Source organism: Acomys russatus, chromosome 31, assembly GCF_903995435.1.
Source record: "Acomys russatus chromosome 31, mAcoRus1.1, whole genome shotgun sequence".
Taxonomy (NCBI): domain Eukaryota; kingdom Metazoa; phylum Chordata; class Mammalia; order Rodentia; family Muridae; genus Acomys; species Acomys russatus.
Genome location: NC_067167.1, coordinates 18911223 through 18934646, shown reverse-complemented (window position 1 = coordinate 18934646; position 23424 = coordinate 18911223). Strand labels below are relative to the sequence as shown.

Here is a 23424-nt window from a genome sequence, read left to right as displayed (position 1 = left end):
TATGTACTCCATATATTCTACCCTCTACAGTTTACTGCTATCTGTAAATCCCTACCTCTTTCATTGAAGAATTGAGACCTGATTTAGTCTTTGTCTTAATTTCTGCAAACTTCCTACAAAATATAAAATACATACAGAATTAAGAGTACATCCTCAACATTCACATCCCCTTAACTCTTGGAAAGAACCCATTCTATATTGAATTCACTCATGCATGGGATTTTGCAATAATCTGAAATCTTGAAAGCTAAACAGTACGACTGCCTTACTCTGTAACCACAGCTTCCTATCTTCCACTTTCATGACCGCATCTTCAGTGCCAGTCACTGCAGTTTCCTTCTGGTTGATTCACTTTAGCCTAGCTTTTCTTTCTAAACCTCATACATGGAAACAAACTATTCTTGCAGACACATCCTTCATTTCCTGTCACCTCAAGATATCCCAGGCAACCACCCCACAAACACCAATTCCAGATCAGTATGCAGTGTTTCCTCATGCCTGTCCTTCCGCACAGTGCTAGAACAGAAGCACAAGTCTCCATAGATTTGAGCTACTACAAGTGTCTGGGTTTTCAGCACTAAGGATCATCTTTGAGTCTTTCTTTCTTAGACTAAGGCCCTCACCGTCAATATTCTCAGTAATTATTTAAGTTCAACATTCTCCCCAAACCCTCAATCTCTGCTTGGCCAATACTGAGCTGTTACAACTGTATGCCCTGATATGTACAATTTTTTATTCATAAATGGTCTGTCTACCTTGATTTTCTATTCTTTTTCCTAGTGCACTGTGTCTGAATGTGCCCTTCCTTCCTTCCTCCCTCCCTTCCTTCCCTCCTCCCTCCCTTCCTCCCTTCCTTCCCTCCTTCCTTCCTTCCTCCCTTCCTTCCCTCCTTCCTTCCTTCCTCCCTTCCTTCCCTCCTTCCTTCCTCCCTCCTTCCTTCCTTTCTCCCTCCCTTCCTTCCCTCCTTCCTTCCTTCCTTCCCTCCCTTCCTTCCTTCCCTCCCTCCCTCTCTTCCCTCCTCCCTTCCTTCCCTCCTTCCTCCCTCCCTTCCTTTCTTCCTTCCTTCCTTCCTCCCTCCCTTCCTTCCCTTCTTCCTCCCTCCCTTCCTTCCCTCCTCCCTCCCTTCCTTCCCTCCTTCCTTCCTTCCTTCCTTCCTTCCTTCCTTCCTTCCTTCTTTGCTTCAAGCTTCAGTAGGTAAGTCCAGATCTGTTCCCACCGTGTGTGGTGTCATGGCTTCTTATTGTCTAATTCCTGTAGCCTATTCTCTTCCAGCATTTTTATTACTCTCTATATCAGTCTCTGTCATGAATAAGAAACCTATTCGGATCTCTGTATTTCTCAAAAATTCTCCCTAAACCAAGTTTTGCTCTAGTTTCTACCTACTCTCCATATAACACAGATTTAAGTTTCAAAAATAATTTCTTTTCCTAGCTCCCATATCTCTCATTTACTCAGTCACTTATATTTCACTGCTATAAGTTTATTGAAATTATACTGAGCAAGATTATCCATTTATTTTGAATGCTTATCTAACAGACATTTCTACTCACCCACATAATTTTCCTTAGATTTTAAACTGCAGCAAAGGCTAACAGTTAAACTCATACTAGCTTCAGTATCCTTGCCTATGCACTTTTTACCTGGAATCTACTTTTTTCTATTATGATCTCTATACCTATCCCAGAAATACATACTCAGTAACTCGGGCCGCCATTTTTAGGAAGCCTCCCATAACCCTTCTCTTCTAAACTCTGTTTGGGTCATGCTAGTGTCACCTACGTTATAAATGTATGAAGGACTAGCACTACACTTGTTGCGTTTAGTTCTTCAGACTTTTCCCATTTTCCTTGCCCATCCTGTCCTTACAAACTTCAGGAAAGACGAGTTGCACGTATTGTGAGTAGGGAGGAAGGAACTAGGCATGGCCACCCGAAGCCCTTGTTCTCTCCTCAGAACAGTCTGCTGAAAAGCGAAAGGCTGTCATTCCCAGCTGTGTCTACACCTAGATGAATAAGAGAAAGCCTCTCAGCTGTTGACCTCTACCAGACCGTTCACACTTCACTTCTTCCCTGCTCTCAACAGTAAAGCCCCAGGGTAACCTGCGGTCACACACTCCAGTCTTTCTCTCTCTCGCTCTTGAAATCTCCCATGGGGTGTTCATCTCCTCTCCTTTGTCCAAATTGCTATGACTGAGGTCAAAGGCCTCAAGTTGACAAATCCAACAAGCTTCTCAGGCTTCATTTAGTCTGGCTCCCAGGCAAAGTCTTTAGCCACCCCTAACTTCCCTCTAAGATTCTGCACGAGTCTACCAGCAAAGCCGACTACCAGCTTCACCTCTGACCACTTTTCACTGCCTGCACTGTTTCCACTCCAGTTCGAATAACATTACTTGTCTGAAGTACTGCAATCTCCCAGCTAATTTTTATGTTTCTCTTAATATTCTCCTCAGTCTACTCATAACATAGCAGTTACAGAAATCCTGAGAAGTCAGCTAAACCAGGTCATTCCTTTCCTCAGACCCCTTCAATTTCTCATTTTACTTGGAAAGACAAAAATAAAATTAAGACCTTAAAACTACCTATGCAGCTCTACATGTTCTGAGCCATGTAATCACTGCCATCACGTCCCTTTCAACTACTACTGCTCACACCGCTCCAAGCACTTCCTTTTCCTCCCAAGACTGACTCCTACCTCAGCAGTTGTTAACACAGCACTGATGCTTCCATAGCTCACGCTCTCCCTTGCTTCAGGTCTTTCACAGAAGCCTCCCCTATCGTACTGGCTGGTTTTATGTCAACGTGACACAAGCTAGTCATCAGAGGGGAGGGAGCCTCAGTCGAGAAAATACTTCCATGAAATTCAGATGTAAGGAATTTTCTCAATTAGTGTTCAATGGGGGAGGGCACAGCCCATTGTGGGGGTGCCAGCCCTGGGCTTGTGGACCTGGGTTCTATAAGACAGCAGGCTGAGGAAGCCATGAGGAGCAAGCCAGTAAGCAGCGCCCTCCATGGCCCCTGTACCAGCTCCTGCCTGCAGGGTCCCCATGCTTGAGTTCCTGCCCTGACTTCCTTCAGTGATGAACAGCAATGTAGAAGCAAAGCCAAACAAACACGTTCCTCCTTAAGTTATTTTTGGTGATAAGTTGGTACCAGCATAACGGGGTATTGCTGATATAGGCCTGACTGTGTATGGGGGGAGAATTGTGGAAGAACTTGAAACTTTGGGCTAGAAGAGTACTTGAGTGTTGAGAGCTCAGTGGGATGTTCTGTAGGAGCTTGAAAGAAAAAAAAAATCTTGAGAGCAGGTCAGAGGATGGAGGCCTGGCTTGTAACATTTCCAAGGGAAATTTAAAGACTGTATCAGGGCTGATAGCTATTTTGAATTAAGATTCTGTGGTTCTGTGTCACAGACATGAGGACAAGTCATAGAGGCTTTGCTTGACAACATTCCAGAGACCTCTGACTGTCCAGCATGATCTCTAGATACCTAGAGCAGCCGTTGAGGCTTTGCTTGACAAAGTTCCAAAGATCTCCAGCTGATTACCACTGCCCTTAAATATTATGTATGGTCCAGGTGTAAATTTTTCCTAAAAATCTGCCCTTTTTCCTAAAACTGTCTTTTCTCTTTATTTCTCAGCCCTAAGGAAATTTATACAGGGAAAACTTTTTCCCACAGAGAATGTTGAAAGAAGGCATCTGGCCAAAGGCTTGAGACAGTTATAGAGGTTTTTTTCTGTAACTGTGAGCACCCAAGAAACTGCTTGAAAGAAAGTTAAGACCTTGAACATAACAGTACCTGGATAGATAGTGTTAGCTGTAGAAAAGTTTCTTTAGAATCTGCTTTGAGAGCAATAGAAGGTGGGCTTGGAATGTTATGCCTTACTGATATTTTACAATAGAGGATCCCTTGCAGGGATTTAGGTTTAGGACTGGGAGTAAGTCAGGTTTTTTCTTTATTAGAGAACATTTAGCTCAAGCTATGTTGCTATAACAATTTTGTAAACATAATGGCTTTAGCCCAGGAAAATTTATGATTAAACTTTCCCGAGTATTGTTTAAGAAATACTAATCAGGTTACACTGACAATTGCTTCGAAATGGATTTTGCTGTATGCTTTATTGTAGATTATACAGAACTTTTGGTATTTCCTTGTTAGACTGATCTCTTGCTTTGTTGATTTTTGAATGCCCTACTCATTGTAAAAGATGAGAAAATTCATGATGTAATCTATAATGAAAAAAAATTCACTTTAAATAAAATACTGGGGTTGGTCCAAGGGGAACAGCAAGCAAAAAGAGAGACAGAAAGATGGGTGACAGCAAGCAAGAAGAGAGAAAGATGGGTGACAGCAAGCAAGAAGAGAGATAGATGGGTGACAGCAAGCAAGAAGAGAGATAGAAAAATGAGTGACAGCAAGCAAGAAGAGAGACAGAAAAGCAAGGGTAAGAGCAAGAAGAGTCAGATAGCAAGCAACACAGACATAGACAGACAGTAAGCATGTGAGAGAGACAGAAAATAAAGTTCTCTTGGGCTTAAAAACCTTCAGTTTGTACCACATATGCCTGGGTCTCCAGTATTTCTTTTTCTCTCATTCCTCAACTTCTCCTCAATAGCTAGTTACTATAACTGCTTGTTTCCCAACAGTTGGATTCCCTTAACCAGCTGTTCACTGCCTGCTCAATTCTCCCTACCACAGATCCACCAAGACGTTCTCTTCTCTCCTCTTCACTCTTCCCAGAGCTGCTCTGCAGGAACAACAGTTCTGGTCAGCTGAAGCTGAAGCATCAGCCATGAGTAACCAAAGACCAGCACCAGTAAAATGAGAGCTTTAGGTTACTGGGACAATTACTTTCCCCACAGACACACAATTATTCCTATGCACATAGCACTAGACTGCTTTCCTAGAGGGCAGGCACTGTGCCTCTCTGTATGTTCCGTACTGAGCAGTGTGTGGCATCCAGTGCTCAAATATAGCCAACAAATGAAAGAGGACCAAACTAATATCAGAGGCAAATGCACTTCAAACATTTGTCCTGCTCTCACATAACAAAACTAAACTCCTGTTACCTTCTAAGCCATGTAACAGCAGACTCAGTACTAATTTAATCAAATAGACTATATTTTCTATGCCTATAGTTCCAGTGTCAAGGTAATGCTAAGAAGTAAAAGATATGATCACCACATACTGCATTACCTTGCAGAAGTACAAAATTGTGTGTTTGTGTGTGTGGGGGGGGTATATGTGCATGTGTTTACATGGAGGCCAAAACCCAACACTGGCTGTCTTCCTCCATTGCTTCTCCACTTTGCTTTTTGAGACATACTCTCTCCTGACTAATGACTGGGTAGATGGAGGCCAGCAGGCCCTCCAACTCTCCAGCACTGAGATTACAGACACTGTGTCCTGGGATGCAGTTTCTCACTTGGGTAGCAGGAATATGAACTCCAGCCTCATGAGTAGCTTCATGCTTGTACAGTCAGCATGTTACCAGCTAAGCCATCTCCTCATCTTTTTATCTAATTAAACAACTTAATAAATAAAAATATCTAATAAATGTAATATATTTGAAGACTTTATAAATTAAATATAAAACAAATGTGTTTATAAAAAATAATTTTAAAGTACTTTAACTTTTTCTCATATAAATTGAAAGAAATAAGAATTTTCTGACAATTACTTAAAACTATCTAAAGGGTTCATCAAGTGTTTTGCATTATTTGGTTCTATCACTGCAGAAGACTAATGACGATGTTTCACTTTTGTTTAGAAAGTTAACAGAACACACTTACCTGAGCTTCTCGGAGTTTGGCTGTAGTGCTTTGCTGGAGAGCTTGCTGTTCTTGATGCTGTTGCTTCGATTTTTCTAACTGATGTTGCAATTCTGTGGAATTTGTTACCTTTTCCTTCAACTTAAAAAAATGTAGACTGTTAGTTGAGAACTTAAGACATACTGTGATCATATTAAGCATAAATATCTGGCATTATGTCAAATTCCAAATTGGAAAAGAAAAATAAATCAAAGCCATGCGGAAAAATCAGCTTTAAAGCAGTTTCTCGTTACTTATAGAAATGCAGTCTCATGATTAAGAAGCAGTCCTCTACCCATTAAGTCTCATCCTAAAGAGAAAATAAATCTTCAGACTGGCATTAGTTTATCACTGCATTTTTGTATACCAATATGCTAAAGTAAGTGTGCAACAATAACCTAAACTACAGTATCTACATTTCTTTTCACTTTAATAATTCATTTACTACTAAAGAAAATCTATCACTAAATTAACAGATTCTAACCTGTGTTTTTTAAAAATTCAAAATAAAAGTCATAATTCAATGATAACATTTACTTTAACCACATATGGGTGCAATTTGAGCAACTACATTTTCTGGGCTGGCATTCAATAGATGGTTTGGAGGCATGTCCTTTATAGAGCCTGATGTGTGCTGAGCAGCTATGTCACTGAGCTGTTACACCCACGTGGTCAGTCATTAGAAGTGAAACCCTCAGGAGATGTCAGCTCAGTGTTTGCACGTTGCTAAGCTCCACATCGGGGGTGTCGATGGCTCCTTAGGAAGTGGCTCTTCTTGGGTAGAAGAGCCCAGCAGCTCAAGGATCAGACCAAGGACGTTCCTGGTGAAAGCCTCCTAACAGTCCTAACAGTTACAGTTAAAATTCCTGACGCAAAGATGAGCCTCGCCATGCTTAAGACACTTCCAGTCAGCTCCACTTCAGACGCTAGCTCACCTGCTCCTCCAGGCGGGAGAGCCTGAGCTGTAAGTCAGCCACCTGCTGCTCCCTGTCCATCAGCTTCTCACTGCACAGCTGCCTCTGCTCCTTCAGCCTGCCCTGTGCCTCCCCGAGCTGGCGCTCCGCCTCCAGAAGCTTGCTGTGTAACTTTAAAGCAGAAATGAAAGTGTGCACATGTGTGTAAGTATAAACACACACACACACACACACACACACACACACACACACACACACACACACACCACCTACTTTATTAAACTGTATTTTTCACCAGTTAACTGTATGCCACTTTTTCACTGTATATCGTTTCACAATGTATACTATAGAATAACTTAAACTGCAACTGAATTTTCATCACATAAATTATAATAAATCACATAAAATTATGAGTAAGCATTGCATATTTTGTAGCTATTTTGTTTTCCCTTAAAAAATACAGGAGGAAAAAAATAAAAAAATAAATACAGGAGCCTTAGGCTGGAGAGGTGACTGAGCAGTTTAAGAGCACTAGCTGCTTTTCCAGACTCTGGGTTGGATGCCTAGCACCAGCTCACAAGCGTCTGTAACTCCCACTCTACTGTATTTGACTCCCTCTTCTGGACTCTGCAGGTACCGCATGCATGTGCCAGCAAAACACCCTACACAAAATAATAATACACTTTAACAAATACAGGAGACCAAGGTGCTGCCAGTCACCAAATGCCAGCCTAAGTGTCCAGCTACAGCTGCCAAAAATGCGGAACTGCGCTCTTAGGGCCTTCCCTTTTTCGGAGGTTTCCCAGTGAGGGTAGAGTTGGGGAAGGAGGGCTTGTGCAGGGGTGAGCAAGGGTTCTAGCCAAACAGAAGGATGTAAATAATAAAATCAAGCCTAAAAATTATGATATTCAAGGCACATTCAGACAGATTCTTTTGATTTTCCCACAGTGATTTCTTTTTTTTTTAAATTTTTTTTATTAATTTATTCTTGTTACATCTCAATGTTTATCCCATCCCTTGTATCCTCCTATTCTTCCCTCCCTCCCATTTTCCCATTATTCCCCTCCCCTATGACTGTTCCTGAGAGGGATTACCTCCCCCTGTATATGCTCATAGGGTATCAAGTCTCTTCTTGGTAACCTGCTGTCCTTCCTCTGAGTGCCACCAGGTCTCCCCCTCTAGGGGACATGGTCAAATGTGAGACACCAGAGTACATGAGAAATACATATCCCACTCTCCACTCAACTGTGGAGAATGTTCTGACCATTGGCTAGATCTGGGTAGGGGTTTAAAGTTTACCGCCTGTATTGTCCTTGGCTGGTGCCTTAGTTTGAGCGGGACCCCTGGGCCCAAATCTGCCTATCATAATGTTCTACTTGTAGGTTTCTAGGACCCTCTGGATCCTTCTACTTTGCTATTCTCCCATGCTTCTCTCATTTAGAGTCCCAATAGGCTGTCCTCCCCTCTGTCCCAGTTTCCTGGTAAGTGAAGGCTTTCGTGGGACATGCCCCTTGGGCTAGTATGCAGATATAAGTGAGTATATACCATTTGAGTCTTTCTGCTTCTTAACTCACTCATTATGATCATTTCTAGCTCAATCCATTTATCCACAAATTTCGGGAATTCCTTGTTTTTAATAGCTGAGTAGTATTCCATAGTGTATATATACCACAGTTTCTTTATCCATCCTTCTACTGATGGACACTTAGGCTGTTTCCATGTTCTGGCTATTATGAATAAGGCTGCTATGAACATGGTTGAGCAAATTTTTTTATTGTGTGCTGGAGCATCTTTTGGGTATATTCCAAGGAGTGGAATAGCTGGGTCTTGAGGAAGCCCTATTCCCATTTTTCTGAGATAGCACCAGATAGATTTCCAAAGTGGCTCTACTAGTTTGCATTCCCACCAGCAATGAAGAAGTGTTCCTCTCTCCCCACATCCTCGCCAGCATGTGGTGTCACTTGAATTTTTGATCTTACCCATTCTGATGGGTGTAAGATGGAATCTCAGAGTTGTTTTGATTTGCATTTCCCTGATGACTAAGCCCACAGTGATTTCTATTAGTTCTCCATTGTGAAGAACCACCACATGACTTAATTTTTTAACTTATATTTTTAAAAATTATTATTATTGTTTAAATTTAAAGTTTTATTCATTTGTATTGGTGTTTTGCTTGCATGTATATCTGTGCACCATGTGTGTGCCCGGTGCTTAGGAGGCCAAAACAGAGATCAGATCTCCTGGAGCTGGTGTTATGGTGGCTATGAGCTGTCATGTGGATGCTGGGAACCCAACCAAGGTCCTCTGGAAGAGCAGTCAGTGCTCTGAGTAGCTAAGCCTTGTCTCCAGCCCTGCAGGAATATTTAACTAAGAATGGTGAACAATCTGAATTACCTGCAACAGCTAAAGCTTACTACACCCCCCCTTACAGCACGCCTCTGAGGCTCTTGTGTCAGCCAGCAAATGCTGGGCAGTGGTGTCAGTGTGCGCTGCGCTCACCTGGCTCACCTCCCCTTGCAGCTGTAGCCCATGCTGCTCCTTCTCTTCCCGCTGCTGCTGCAGCTGCTTCAGCTCCACCCTGAGGTGCTGGTGCTTGCTCTCCACTTCCCGCAGCTCTTCTTTGAGCTTCTGAGCAGCCTCTCCCTTCTCGGTGAGTTCTGCCTGGGCCCTCTGCAGTGAGCTTTCTGCCGCGGCTAGCCTTGCCTGCAGCTGCTGGCAATCCAGGTCCCTTTGATGCAGAGCTGCCTCTGTATTCCTTTTACTCACTGACTGCTCATTATGCCTGTCTTCTAAGTGAGTGTAGTCCAGTTCTTTCTTCAGTAACTTTTCAGTCAAGTTCTGAAATATCAATTTAAAAATTTATATTTTAGTACTTTTTAACTTTCCAGTAGTCGATATTATAGTGTAAAACTGTAGAAAATACTTTAGGAAAGAATTATGACATACTAACTTAGAATTTTACTATTGGTCATCATGAGTAAACTGTACTGATACAAAATAATATTTACCAAAAAAATATTGCCATTACCTGAAAAAATGTACATTTTGCCACATACATATGTTTCTACTTAAGTTAAAAAGTTAAAGCTATTTTTCATTCCATAAAAATTATTTTGCATACTGGTATGTTCTAGTTCCCTTCTGTGATGGCGACGATGCTGAGGTGGAAGGCAAGTAAACCCTTTCCTCCACAACTTTCTTTTTGTTCAGGTGTTTCATCAAGCAGTAGAAAACCAAACTAAGACAAGGGTGACAATAAACTCAGAAGAGGATGAACAGAAATTTGCAGTGAGTCAGCAGGTATATGCTTTAACCCAGCAACAAAAGCATTCCAACACAGCAGACAAAAGCCTAGGAGAAACGACACTTTTGATTTAACAGCATATTAGGACAATCTTTTTATAAGACATGTCTTATTAATTAGTAACTTCAAAAAGTCTCTATATAATGCCACATTTAGAGCTCATATTTAGAGAAATAATATTTTACATTCATATGCTAAATTAAATCTGCTTATTGACCTATAAAAATCATTCCTAAAGATTGTAAGCTACTGAAAGTCATAGTATAACCATGCTTGCAGACACTGAGCAGCTGGGTGGGATAAGAGTAAGGCTATTTGTAAGCTAATTTTCTTTCCCACAGGCTTACTTATAAAGTCACTGAGTAATCCATCCTTTCTACACATCTTCAGATACCTTGACTCTCTAGCGAGCAAAAGAGCGTGGCAAGCAGTGACTAATTAAAATTCTCTTGTCCTAAAATATGAATCAAACTCTATGAAGCTGAGGTGGTAGCACACACCTATAATCCTGGCACTCAACGTTTAACACTAGCTGCTTAAAAACACAGCAGAGTCCACTAAAGAAGGCAGTGAGCTCTATTAATTCTCCATATCTAGCCTTGCAGCAACTTCTGAGATAGACAGTACTCCTATTCACACATGAGAAGTCTGACGGTGAGCCTAATACAATTTAACTAAGAAGCAGTCACTATTATGATTTTAATTACATTAATTTCTTAAAACACATAATTTAGACAGTAAACCAATTAATTGTCCCTATGATTGGTCCTACTCAAGTTTAAATTATAAGGTACATATGAAGCCTAGATAATAATCATTTATGTAATGAAAGCTTCCCTTTTAATTTTCTCATCAATTGTTTTCCCATCATATATTTTTAAATTAATTAATTTATTCACGCTATATCTGGTCATACCCCCATCCCTCCTTACCTACCAGTCCCACCTCCCCGCCCCATCTCTCTCCCCTATTCCTCAGAAAAGGGGAGCCCTGTTTCCAATTCATCCAAACTCATCAAGTTGCTTCGGGACTGAGCTCGTCCTCTTCTCCTGCTTACAAGATGTGCAGGCATAAAGGCAGAGCAGAGATTGGGGGAATGTCCAACCAATGCCTGGGCCAACCTGAGACCCACCTCATGGGAGAGAGCCAACCCATGACACTATTAACAATACTATGCTATGCTTGCAGACAAGAGCCTACCAAGGTTGTTATTTGAGGGACTCCACCCAGTAGCACCTTGAAACAGATGCTGAGACTCACAGCCAGACATTGGACAATGCATAGGCAGTCTTGTGAAAAAGTTGGGGAAGGGAAAAAGGACCTGGAGGAGACAGGAGCTCCACAAGAAGACCAAGAGAGCCAACTAACTAGGACTCAGAGGGGCTTGCTAAGGTTGAAGCATCACGCAAGAACCACACATAGACTGGAAGTAGGCTTCCTACACATATGTAGCCAATGGGCAGCTCAGGCTTCATGTGAGTCTTCCGGTAAGGAGAGTGGGGGTGGGGGGGAGTGCTTTCTCTGACATGGACTCTGTTGCCATCATATTTTTCTTAAAAGTGACAATTTCCCTGTGATTCATTTGTTTCCCTGTGATTCATGTGCTATCTGACATCTTCATTCCATGAACTGCATTTCCTCTTACATAGTTACACACTGTTTCACATCTACCTTTCAAAATGAGGTTCTATTAATCCTTTTATCATTATGAATCCCCTCCCCCCCCCTTTAGCATCCTTAAAGACTCAGTTAAAAATGTATGTGTTCTATAAAGGCCTTTTCTGATTTAGTAGGCTGTAAGTTAGGAAAACTTGACCATGGTCTAGACCTAACTCTAACCAAAACAAACAAAATCAAAATTTTCTGAGGTGCTTCCTAAAAGCTCATGAAACCCTTTAATACCTTCTTAGTTTGTTTACTACCCAGGTTCATTCTAAGAGGCAGATAATATTGTCTCTAGCAGAAGAAACCAGTCAATAAGTGGAAAGCTGGGATATGAACATGGCTTTGGCTACAGCACTACACTTCTCATATCAGTACACCGCTCAGTATTAGTCCCAAGATGTTCCAAGTATGATAGAAATATATGGACACTCAAGTCCATATTTAATGTGTGTAGTATTTGCACAGCCTATGCAAGTCTCCCATTTACTTTGAATCACGCCTAGATTATTTAAACAATGTAAACGTTTCAGACAGAACTGTTATATAGGGGCCATAGACATGGCTTGGCAGTTAAGAGCACTGTTCTTGTAGAGAACCCAGCATTCGGATCTTAGCACCAACATGGTAACTCAGAACTATCTATAACTCCAGTTCCAGAGAATCCAACCCTCCCCAGTCTTCCAAGATCACCAAGCACACATGTGATACACTGGTATAGATAAAGACATGTATTCATACATATAAAAGATTAAAAATCCAATTCACAGCTGCTTGGATTTGTGGCTCAGAAATCTGCAGACACAATAGGCCAATTGTATTACAAAACAGGATGGTAATACATGGCAGTATTGTTAAGTATTTCTGGCCCTTGCTTTGACCTATGTGCATCTTAAGGCCAAGAATACTAAAATGGAAAGCAGCAAAGATAAAAAGATGACAAAACAACTCAGTCTGTTACAACCACCTGCTACATACACAGCCTCAGATAAAGACTGTGATTTATTCAGAATTTATATGAAAAATTAATCTGAGGTGCAGAATTTTGCTTAAACACAGGTTTTATTAAAAATAATAAGCTAGTTTCTTCCATTTATCACTTTGATTTTAAGATTTTTAAGACCAATAATTTATAAACACTAGATAAAAACTGAAAACATTAACAGCACAAAATAATATTTTCCACCTATTATACATTTTACCTATCTACACTGATGAGGCCAATGGTCCATAGAAAACATCATATTTTACATAACATATATCAACAGATAATGTACAAGTCAGGATTAGTGGCACTGGTCTGTAATCTTGGCTACTCATAAGGCTAATGCAGGGGGATACCAATTTCATAGCCAGCGTGAGGACCTTAGCAAGACCTGTCTCAAGGTAAGAAGTAAAAAACAGAAAGGACTGGGCTATAACTCAGTGCAGCATGGTTGCATAGGATGTACAAGGCTTAGCTTTAATCTCCAGGACCACCAGAGAGGATTATGTACAGAGATTTTCAAATCTAAAATATTTGAGTTGAGTTGAATCACTGCCAGTAACTATGGTTCAAGTGAGGACTGGACAGCAGGACAATAAGGAAAAGTAGATAAATGAAAATCAACAAATCAATCTTCAGTTTGATCACTTATTAATTAGATGCGCTATAAGAGATCGACAGTTTCCTCACACTTTAAATTTATTCTGACACGGAAAGTAAAGTTGATGAATGGTTGGCTTCTATACTACATGATGAAGTGTGTCAGCGTTTGAAAGACTGACGTCACTTGGTAAGCCAGCGTTTTCAACACGGCCACTGATGCAATGAAATCACGTACACGAGAAGGCCAGACAGTCCAGTGAACGTTAGTGTCACATATTCAGAACCACTGACCTGGTTTAAGATGCTCCATAGTGACTAACACCTGAGAATCTATTATTTACCAAATATTAATATAAGATAAAAACACCCATGACTATCAGAAAGGCTATTCAAGTATGCCCCCTTTTTCAACTACAAAACTGTGAATATATTTTCTTGATCTACTTGTCATAGCAGACTATGAAGATAAAAACAGACATGTGACTATAACCATTGTATATTAAGCCAGATATTAAGGAGGTTTGTATACATATCACCATCCTTCCTAGTGAATTCAAGGGTTGAGGGAGTAGTCATTTTTATAAGAACAGTGATGTTAATGTTTAGTAGTTAATATTCTTAAATTAATGAATACTTTAAATTTTTAAGGTCCAGCATGATAAACATAGACAGATACAACCTCTCCTTTCCACCTCCCACAACATGAACTCTATGGAGCTCTTAATGACCTTGAGAATGTAAAACAGAACTGCTAGCAAAGGGCACATGCAGCAAATTACTCCCAATCTTAGTGATATCAACTTACAATAACATCTATCTTTTCCCATGGCTTTAGAGGCTCAGCAGTTCTCTCCTCAAGTTGTAATGAGCTGCTGACCAGGGTAGCCATTCCTGAAGACTTGGCTAGGATTAGATGTGCTTCCAAGCTCATTCACATGACAGGCCTTAAGATTTATGATCTTTTTTCATATTATAATTTTATTTTTTCTTGACTTTTCTCTTGCTACAGTTCACAAAAAAACATTATGTTCAAGTTATTAAATCAAAGTCAAAATTTTCATCACATCTTTAAAGACAAGCACTACTCCATTAGTATTAAGAAACTAAAGACCTGGTTCAGGGGAGCATTAATAGGAACTGAGGAGATGGCTCAATGGACAAAGTGGACACTATGCAAGCATGAGGACCCAAGTGTGGGAACACAGTACCCATGTAGCTGGGTGTGGCAGCACACGCATACGATGCTACAGGAGGAGCATGGGGGTTCACTGGCTGGCGGATGTAGCTGAACTGATGAGTTCCAGCTAAAAAAGTTCCACTGATGTCTGAGTAAAAATGCTGCTGCCAATCCTGGGCGATTGAGTGTAATCCCTAGAACTCACATAAAGATAGAGAGAGAGAACTAATGCCACAAAGCTATCCTCTGACCTCCACACATACACTCTCTAGGCCACGCCATATACACACAGGAGGAGCCAAAACCACGGGAGAAGCCTTAAGGAAATCCATTGGTTTGTTAATAATTCAAACTTATAGTGTGAGGCACATGATACCTCCCTATGAGTTATTGTTTGGGGCAGCACAGGTTGTTGCCAATGTTCCTGGTTACCACATAACTAGGTGGTAAGACCTTTCACTGAAGATAACATTCACTCTGGATGCAAGACAGAGAAACCAAGTTCCAACTGATTTGCAAATGTTCCTTGCTGATTAGCTTACATATGCTGGAAGGTACTATGTAGGCTCCTGGGGGAGAAAAGACAACAGTGGTCTTATCCAGCACTGGATCTTACAAATTACAATAATGACCAAGTAGTAAGATGTGCTCATTGGTACAATAATAGAATGATAGTTATGTGGGTAACCAACAACTTCCTGATTAGATCTAAGGCCTGATCCACAGAAATATTTCATGTATGGTATTATAATCTCATTAAAAAGGCTATGGTCGGGGAGATCATAGACCCTATTGTGGTACATGTTATTGTTTCAGTGAATGGTCATGTTATCAAACAGTGTTCTAACTATTTGTATTTATACTCACAGTTCTGTGCTTCTTTCCACTTTAGTGAGAGAAGCTTCTTTTTAGTGGTTAATGCAGAGGCTCATAACTGGACAATGTACAAGTATAACTGAGAGACCAACTACAGGAAGATCGTCTGCATTGGCTTCCTACCTTCTAAGGCTTAGGGGCCTTCTTAGAAGAACGACAGAAGAATGAAGAGCTAGGAGTGGGAAGGACAGCTGTGAAAGGCTGATGCTTAGGTGTGGTGTGGCTTAGTGTATGCCTCAACCCACAGCAGCTTTGGTTACCAGCACAAGACCTGTACAAGATCAAGTCAGTCAAAATTCCAGGGCTCCCCACGGCACAGCCCTGGCAGAGGAGTTACTGGTGGTTAATAGCTGCTGAGGGACAGTCACTCTCCTTTGGGTTCCTGGCTACTGGTAGACTACTCATGTCCCAGTAGATGGCCACAACCCCTGTACATATGAGCAGCGCTAATTAGACTCATTAGTAACAGTTTTTAACAGAACATAAGCTTTGGAGGGATAAAGGGTAGCAAGCACTAGAGGGAGAGGAAAGTAGGTAGTGGTAGACAGATATCATCAATATACAGTGTAAAATGCATAAGGCTTTCAAAAACAAAAATGCATATTTAAAAAGAACCACCTGTAGCAAACACCTAACTCCAAAATAAATAAAAGGTGAACAACAATTGAGGAAGACAACCATGTCAACCTTTGGCTTCAGGCCATACAAAGGCATATACACTTCTACACACATGCAACCCCACAGCATTAACACTAATACTGTCCTACCCTGAACTTGAATATCACTGCAGCTCATTTACAAAGAATAAGGCAGAGATCACTGGCATTGGAACACAGACACACACACACACACACACACACACACACACACACACACACACTTGCTTGGTGCAGTGGTACACTTGTCTATAATGGCCCCTGAGAGGCTACGGCAGAAGATTATGAGCTGGAGGCCTGCCTGGATTGTGTAGCGTGCTCTGGGACATCATCAGCCTCACAGCAAGAACCTGCCTCAAAAATTAAAATAAAACAAACAAACAAAAATCCTAAATGAAAAAACTCTGAAAGTTTCACACTTTGTGATGTCAAAACTTACTACAAGCTAATAATCACACCATGGTAATGGCATAAAGAGAAGCAAAGATGAAGGAAACAGATACCTAGAAATAAGCAGGCATATACATGGTTGCTATGGTTGCGAGCTTTGTATCCCCCATGGCTTTCAAAGTCACATTTTCAAATCCCAAACCCCCAAAGCAAAGGTATTAGGAGATTTCGCCTTTGAGAGGTTACTAGAGTTTAAACCAAAGCCTCATGAATAAGATTAGTGCTCTTATTAAAAAGAAAAAGTACAATGACTCAGAGAGAGCCCTCATTCCTTCTCATGCAAGGATACAAGGCGGCACCATCTAGGGAACCGACAGCACACTCTATCAAGATATAAAATCTTATGCCTAAATTTGGATGTCCTAGTCTAAATAACAGTAAGAAATAAATTTCAGCTAATTATAAGGTACTCTGTTTATGGTGTTTTGTTACAGGAGCTGACACAGATGAAAGCAATAGCCAAGTAAACTGTCAAGAGCTCCCTGACATACAACAATGGAAGGACAATCGTCAACGAATGCTATCAGGAAAGCAAAAACCCACACGCAGCACAGTGTCTTCAGTGTGTACAAAAACTAACCCAAATTGAATCTAAGACATAACACTGAAGATGACAAAATTCTTAAAGAAAATAGAAGAAAAATTTATGACATTGAATTCAATAATTTCTTCATTTGTTTCCTAAAGCACAGGCAATGAAACTAAAAGTACAACACCTAGACTATGAAAAAAAAAAAAAAAAAACCTAGACTATTACTGGTGAGGCTTTGGTGCAACCTGTGCAACCTGTAGATGGGGATGTAAAAGGATGCACGGAATGTCAATTGAAATCAGTATAGTAGGCCTTTAAAAACAAGCTGGAAATAAGGCTAGGCTCTGCAGTTAAATGCTTCCTAGCAGCGCGTTCCTGAGGGCCTGGATTAGATGCCAGCATCACAAACACATACACTGTGCCTCCGGTCTCTCCTCACCTTACATGTACCCTTTCCTGTTGTTATCTTATATTGCACCCATGAGCACATGTGCATGTGTATACACACAGACACACACACACATAAATGTGTGTGTTTATATATATATATATATATATATATATATATATATATATATATATATATATATAGTTGGCTAGATTCAACATACAAAAGAGAACACAAATTATGAAAGAGGATTTAAAGTGAATTGTTTTTCTACTTCTAATCTGTTGTGGATTTTTAGGTAGTAGATAAGCACATGTGATATAATTGATACTGAACATGTAAAATTTAATATAAAGCTCCACAGCTTTCATGTTGAATGCCTGTTTTAATTGTATAGTTCACTGAGCTGTACAAACTTTGGGTCTGGTTGATTTGAGTGTGTTACGTTTTTATTTATTTGTGTAGTTTTTATGATTATATATGTCAGTATAAATATATAACATAACTATGATATGATCCAGTAACCCAATTCTTGGATATATATAGGCAAAAGAATTAAAAACAGAGTCACAAAGACATTTATACACCTAAGTTCTGAGCGGTATTATTTGTAATAACCAAAATAAAAAAGCAACCCAAGTACTTATTGGCAGATGGTATATAACATGTCACAAACCTAAAGTGCAGTATCATTCGCCTATAAAGAAAGGATTCTGATATACGGTACAAGGAAGAGTCTTTCAGGACATTATGCTAAATTATGTCAGTTACAAAACCACAAATACTTTATAACTCCACTTACATAAGGGACTTAAGTGTCTAGAAGTCATATGGTGGTTGCCCGGGTTCAGGGAAGGGACAATGGGGAGTGTTGCTCTTGGAGTATAAAACACAATTTTGCAATATGAAGAGTTCTTGGAAACTAGTTTGTACAAGTATGTGAATATATTTAACATTAAACACGTATATACACACAGCAAGAGTCATCTTGTCCTACTGTATAAATACAATAAATTTAATTTAATTAATTATAAAGATTAAATTTAATGATTAAATTAAAATCTATTCACCACTACATGTAGCTTTAAAATTCTTACCTGTTTTTTTTGTGTTAATTCATTAATTGAATCTTTAAGTTTTTGTATTTCTTGCACATATACTGCAACTTCCTGGGGTCCTTTGGCAAGTTCACTCCTTAGTTGGTTTATTGTAGCCTGAAAAATAAAGTTAAAGCAAATGAGATGGAGGCACACAAAGATTTGAAGACATGATGTTAAAGTGAAGTAACATTTGAAACTTCTCAACTGGATCTTTATTCTAATACCAACAATACTGCCACCTAAATTTTTTGCTTAAAACTAATTTTAAAATACATGTGAGTTATATAATTCATTTAAATAATATATCAACTGAAATGCTGGCATCTTCATCTGTCTGAGGTAACATCAAACTGCAATTTTTAATTTCATGGTCTTAAATCTATACTATGAGCCTCTTGAATTTAAAAAGGGAAACCAAGTTATGTCTATAGATTCTTCAGGCTTCCACAGCAGAAACTTTTCCTCTCAGGTCATCACATGCATATTAAACATGCAATATGGTTTGATTTTGGAGAATCACTTTTCTAATTACAGTGAGGGTATGTTTATCCAAAGAAGTTGCTGAGCTAAGTAGTTTCATTAACCAAGACCACTCTATGGTCAAGTGTTAACAGCTGAACAGAAACTTGTCTTAGTGTTTAAACATTTTTAATAACAAAATATTTAATGTTTATTGCTCAGATAGTTTGGTTGTTTAAAGATAATAAAAAGGAAAAGCAGATGGGCAAATATCTTGAAAAGCCACACCTCTAGTACATGAAAGCTCACACAGCAGAAAGCTACTGCAAAGGATATTAACAAATAATATTTGTATTTCTAATATTTCTTGCTGGTTCTACTTTTCACATACTTAAAAATTAGTAATTCCCATTGTATATATTCTTTACGACGAATAAACTTTACAAGATGGATAATCATAAATTCAAAATTCTGCTCTTAGCACACCAACAACTTATACATACATGATATGTATGTATGTGAGATACATATACATATATATATATATATATATATATATATATATATATATATATTACAAGTTAGTCCTTGCATCATAAATCTTGGGGGTATCTGATGTGCTGTGGCAGTAGTATCGCTACTCAGCCATTTTCACCACTTTCTTATGAACTCAGAGCACAGAGAACTCATTTTCTGCAGTATTTAAAGTGGTGCTGTATCTCATCCATTTAGAAAAACAATGGTTTCAAATTTCAGAAGTCAATTAAACACATACTGACTGAGTTGGATGATCAAGCACTTGGACTTATTTTATTTTAATAACCATAAATTAAGAAAACAAGTTCGGTTTAGAGTTTAAGTCTGATCACTAGGAAAGAGATGTGGGAAGCATCTACACAAAAAAGTAGACATCAATCACCAGGGAAAGGAGGAAAGGAGGATCATGGGAGACCTCCCGTCCCCTACTGCACACTACCAATCACTTACATCTTTTAAAATGACAATGTCTTGTGGTCATTTGGGGAAAATAATGATAAAGGAAAAAATTAAAGGGAATAGAATACATTTTCTCTTCAGATAGTACCACACTTGACATTCCAAGGTCTTCCTTTCCGTGCCACCTACCAGCACAAGGTCATCTATGGCTTGCGGTGCAGCACTTGCTATAATCACTTTCCAGGATTCCTCTTTACAGAATTCATGGTGATTCGCACTTATCATATTCTTCTTAATCATTTCCTCAAGATCTTTCTCAGCCATGCTAACTAAAATTGTGCCACATTATCCCTGGCTCTAGCACAGCACACATCCTGCTTTTCTTCTTCTTCCTTCCTTCTCCTCCTCCTCCTCCTTGTTCATAGCACTTATCAGTTCACTTCCTACCACGGTATGGTTTGGTTATACAAACAGCTCAAAAGGCACATTGAGAGGTCATGGATTGGATATGAAGACCCCGACTTAATCAAATGATCAATATATTGATTAATTCATGATTTGATCCTATTATTAGGCAGTGAGGCATAGTTGGAGGAAGTGGTCACCAGGAGCATCTTGACCCAGTCCCCGGCTCTGTGCTTCCTGGGTACTGGAAGCAAGCAGCCTCTGCCGCAGTCCCTAGCTGCTACGATAGTCTAAAGTAAAGATTCAGCCAAATCTGGATTGAGACCATAAGACAAAATAACTCTTTCCTCCTTTGATATTGTTTCTTTCGAGTGGCTGTCACATCAATAAAAAGCTAACTCACAGAGATCGACATTGGCTTTGTCACACATTAGTCAATTCCCATGAAGGAATAGGCGTCTTATAAGAGCAGACACTGACTCAGTGGTGGATTCCTACCTAACAGCTAATACTGTTTCTGCGGTTTAGTATTTATTCAAAATATTCTCTCTAATGAATGGCCATCCTCTCAAAGATTTAGTATTTAATCCCATTAGAACAGTATTTGAGACCCTAACAAAATGTTTATTTTTCTTGATGCTATGTTATTGAACTTAGCATTAAGTGTTTAGTAGGATCTTAAAGTTACAAATAACTAAGGAAGAGTATTTTGGCTAGACATTCTGGTAGTGCTACCGAATTATAATTTCTGCTTGAATAGTCTACTACTATTAAGAAGTAATCACTTAAAATGGACGAAAACTTATTTGATTAAAAAAACAAAAATGAGCATGTCTGCAAAGTTCTAAGATTGCCTTAAAACACAAAACTGCACATGGCAACAGAAGGTGCTAGATAAGGGTATTACCAAAACTAACAAGTCTCCCGAAGCACATTACCTCAAATTTAAGCACCTCCATTAGAAAGCAGAAAAAAAAAATAAAATGATGGATGAAAGGTGGAAGACAGTACTGACAAGGTGCACACTGAGAACACAATAAAAATGTTCAAACATACAAATGTGATCTCTTAAACTAATATACTTAATACTGAAATGTATTCTTAAAAGATATGTATAATTATAATCATACTTATTCCCTACTTGCATAAACATTTTTGTTCTTAAGATTAGAATTCGAATAAGATTATTTGGAATGCAAATAATATTCTTTAAAAATCATACCCATTAAATACCATATCTAAGTTCATTGCTGTTTTCTTTGAGTTACCTTGATGAAGGTTTTTAGAAATAATTTTTAATCTTTAAACCTTCAATCTCCATTAAGTACTTGAAATGCTTTACAGTAAAAATATACTTTTATAAGTATATAGAAAACTATAATTAACTCAAAGATATGTAAGTTTGATGAAAATAAACCAAAGGAATATTTAATAATGTATTCCAGATTACATAACAGCAACATCAACTAGAGAACAGTTGAAAAATCCTGTACTTCTAGCTTCCTTAATGGCTTTTAATGTGTTATGATTCTGATTAAGTAAAAGGAAACACATCTCTAATAATTTGTTTCTAGTAAAATTTTAAGTGCCATAATTCACTAATACACTTAGCTGAGAACAAACAGAAATGAGTTTTAATAAAAAATGCTACATATTCATACTAAGTAGAAGCCAAAAAGCAAATGAAGATATGAAAAAATATATGAGATGAAACAATTAATTATGCTAATTTTAAAATAAGGAAATAGTATTAGATACAACTTAAAATATTTTCAGCTTTTATTCAATACTTAACAACATACAATTCTGGCAAACACTAAGGTAATAATATGTATCAGGACAGGAATAGTATCACAACAAGCTTGGCGTGACGGTTCACACTCCTCAATCCATCCTAGGAGGCTGGCAAGGAGAGTCACAATGGGTTACACAGGGAATTCCAAGTTAGCCTGGCCTGTCTCAAAGTAAACACAAAAACCAAGCAAACAAAAGGTTTACCAGCACAAAGTCACTCATGAGGCCATTATGAGACAACTTAAACGGAAGACAGGATGCTAAGGGAGACGTGCCAGGCCTGAGTAGACCTAGGTTCTTTAGTTTAGATGTGTGACCTGAAAGCAAGTTACTCCTCGTTGAACTTCAGGTTCCTAATATGTAAAGCAGATGCAGTAACTCCACAGGATCAAATGACACATCTTTAGCTAACACCATATCCAAAATGGCGTGGTGGAGAATCCAAAATCTAGTGGTGTCCAAAGAAATCCAGGTCCAATGGCAGTATTAGTCTGATTCTTATGCTACTTCCTTTTGGGGTGGTGGTGGAAGGGAGCTGTTGCTTTTTGGTTTTGTTTTTTCAAGACAAGAGTTTCTCCGTGTAGCCTTGGCTGTCACAGAACTCTCTATATAGACCAGGTTGGCCTCAAACTAAAAAATCTGCCTGCCTCCGCCTCCAGAGTTCTGGGATTAAAGGCGTGCGCCACCACCGTTGAGCCTTATGCTACTTCTTAAAGTTACTGAAAATATGTAACATATCTGGGAGGTTTATCCATCACTGCATATCTACTAACCTAGTAGAGATTAAATGCTATTCTTGATTCTCTAAGACAACAGTTGAACTAGTAAATAATTCATTCCATGAATCAACAAAAATAAAATGCTCTTCTAAATTTATTTCAAATTCCTTTTAGAGGTAATTTTTGTGAAAACTTAAGCAGAGTTGAGTGCAAAAGAACTAAATTATAAGTCATTTTCTTCCCCTTCTCATCTTTTTAAAGACCGAGTCTCACTATGCAGCCCTGACTGACCTGGAACTCACTATGTAGACTAGGCTGGCCTGGAAATCAGAGCTCTGCCTACAAAGGCATATGCCACCACATGCTCCCTCAGTCTCACTTTCCTCTCATCCCAGGCACATCTTTTCCAGAAAATAAAAGCATTGGTTCCTACAATTACCCCTGTTTATTTAAGGACAAAGGAGCGAGACACCAAATTTCTTTACTCTGAATACTTTAACTTCAGTTATAACATTTACACTTTGAATTTCTCTCCTCACTGCATTACAGATTATTTTAACCTAAATTAATAAAAGTACAAATTTGCAAAAGCCCATTAAACTAAGCTTACAAGAATTCCTAAATTAATTCAAAATTGTCTCCTATCATCAAACTGTA

General features: G+C 39.1%; 1 protein-coding gene across 1 annotated transcript in view; it reads right to left on the bottom strand.

Annotated features, from left to right (window-relative positions):
* Positions 1-23424, bottom strand: part of Eea1 (early endosome antigen 1) — a 101682-nt gene that overhangs the window by 30882 nt on the left and 47376 nt on the right. The window contains exons 10-13 of the mRNA XM_051139909.1: positions 18452-18568; positions 9221-9559; positions 6743-6892; positions 5790-5909 (exon numbers count right to left, since the gene is read on the bottom strand). Coding sequence (XP_050995866.1) covers positions 5790-5909; positions 6743-6892; positions 9221-9559; positions 18452-18568 — 726 coding nt within the window. The remainder of the gene's footprint in view (positions 1-5789; positions 5910-6742; positions 6893-9220; positions 9560-18451; positions 18569-23424) is intronic.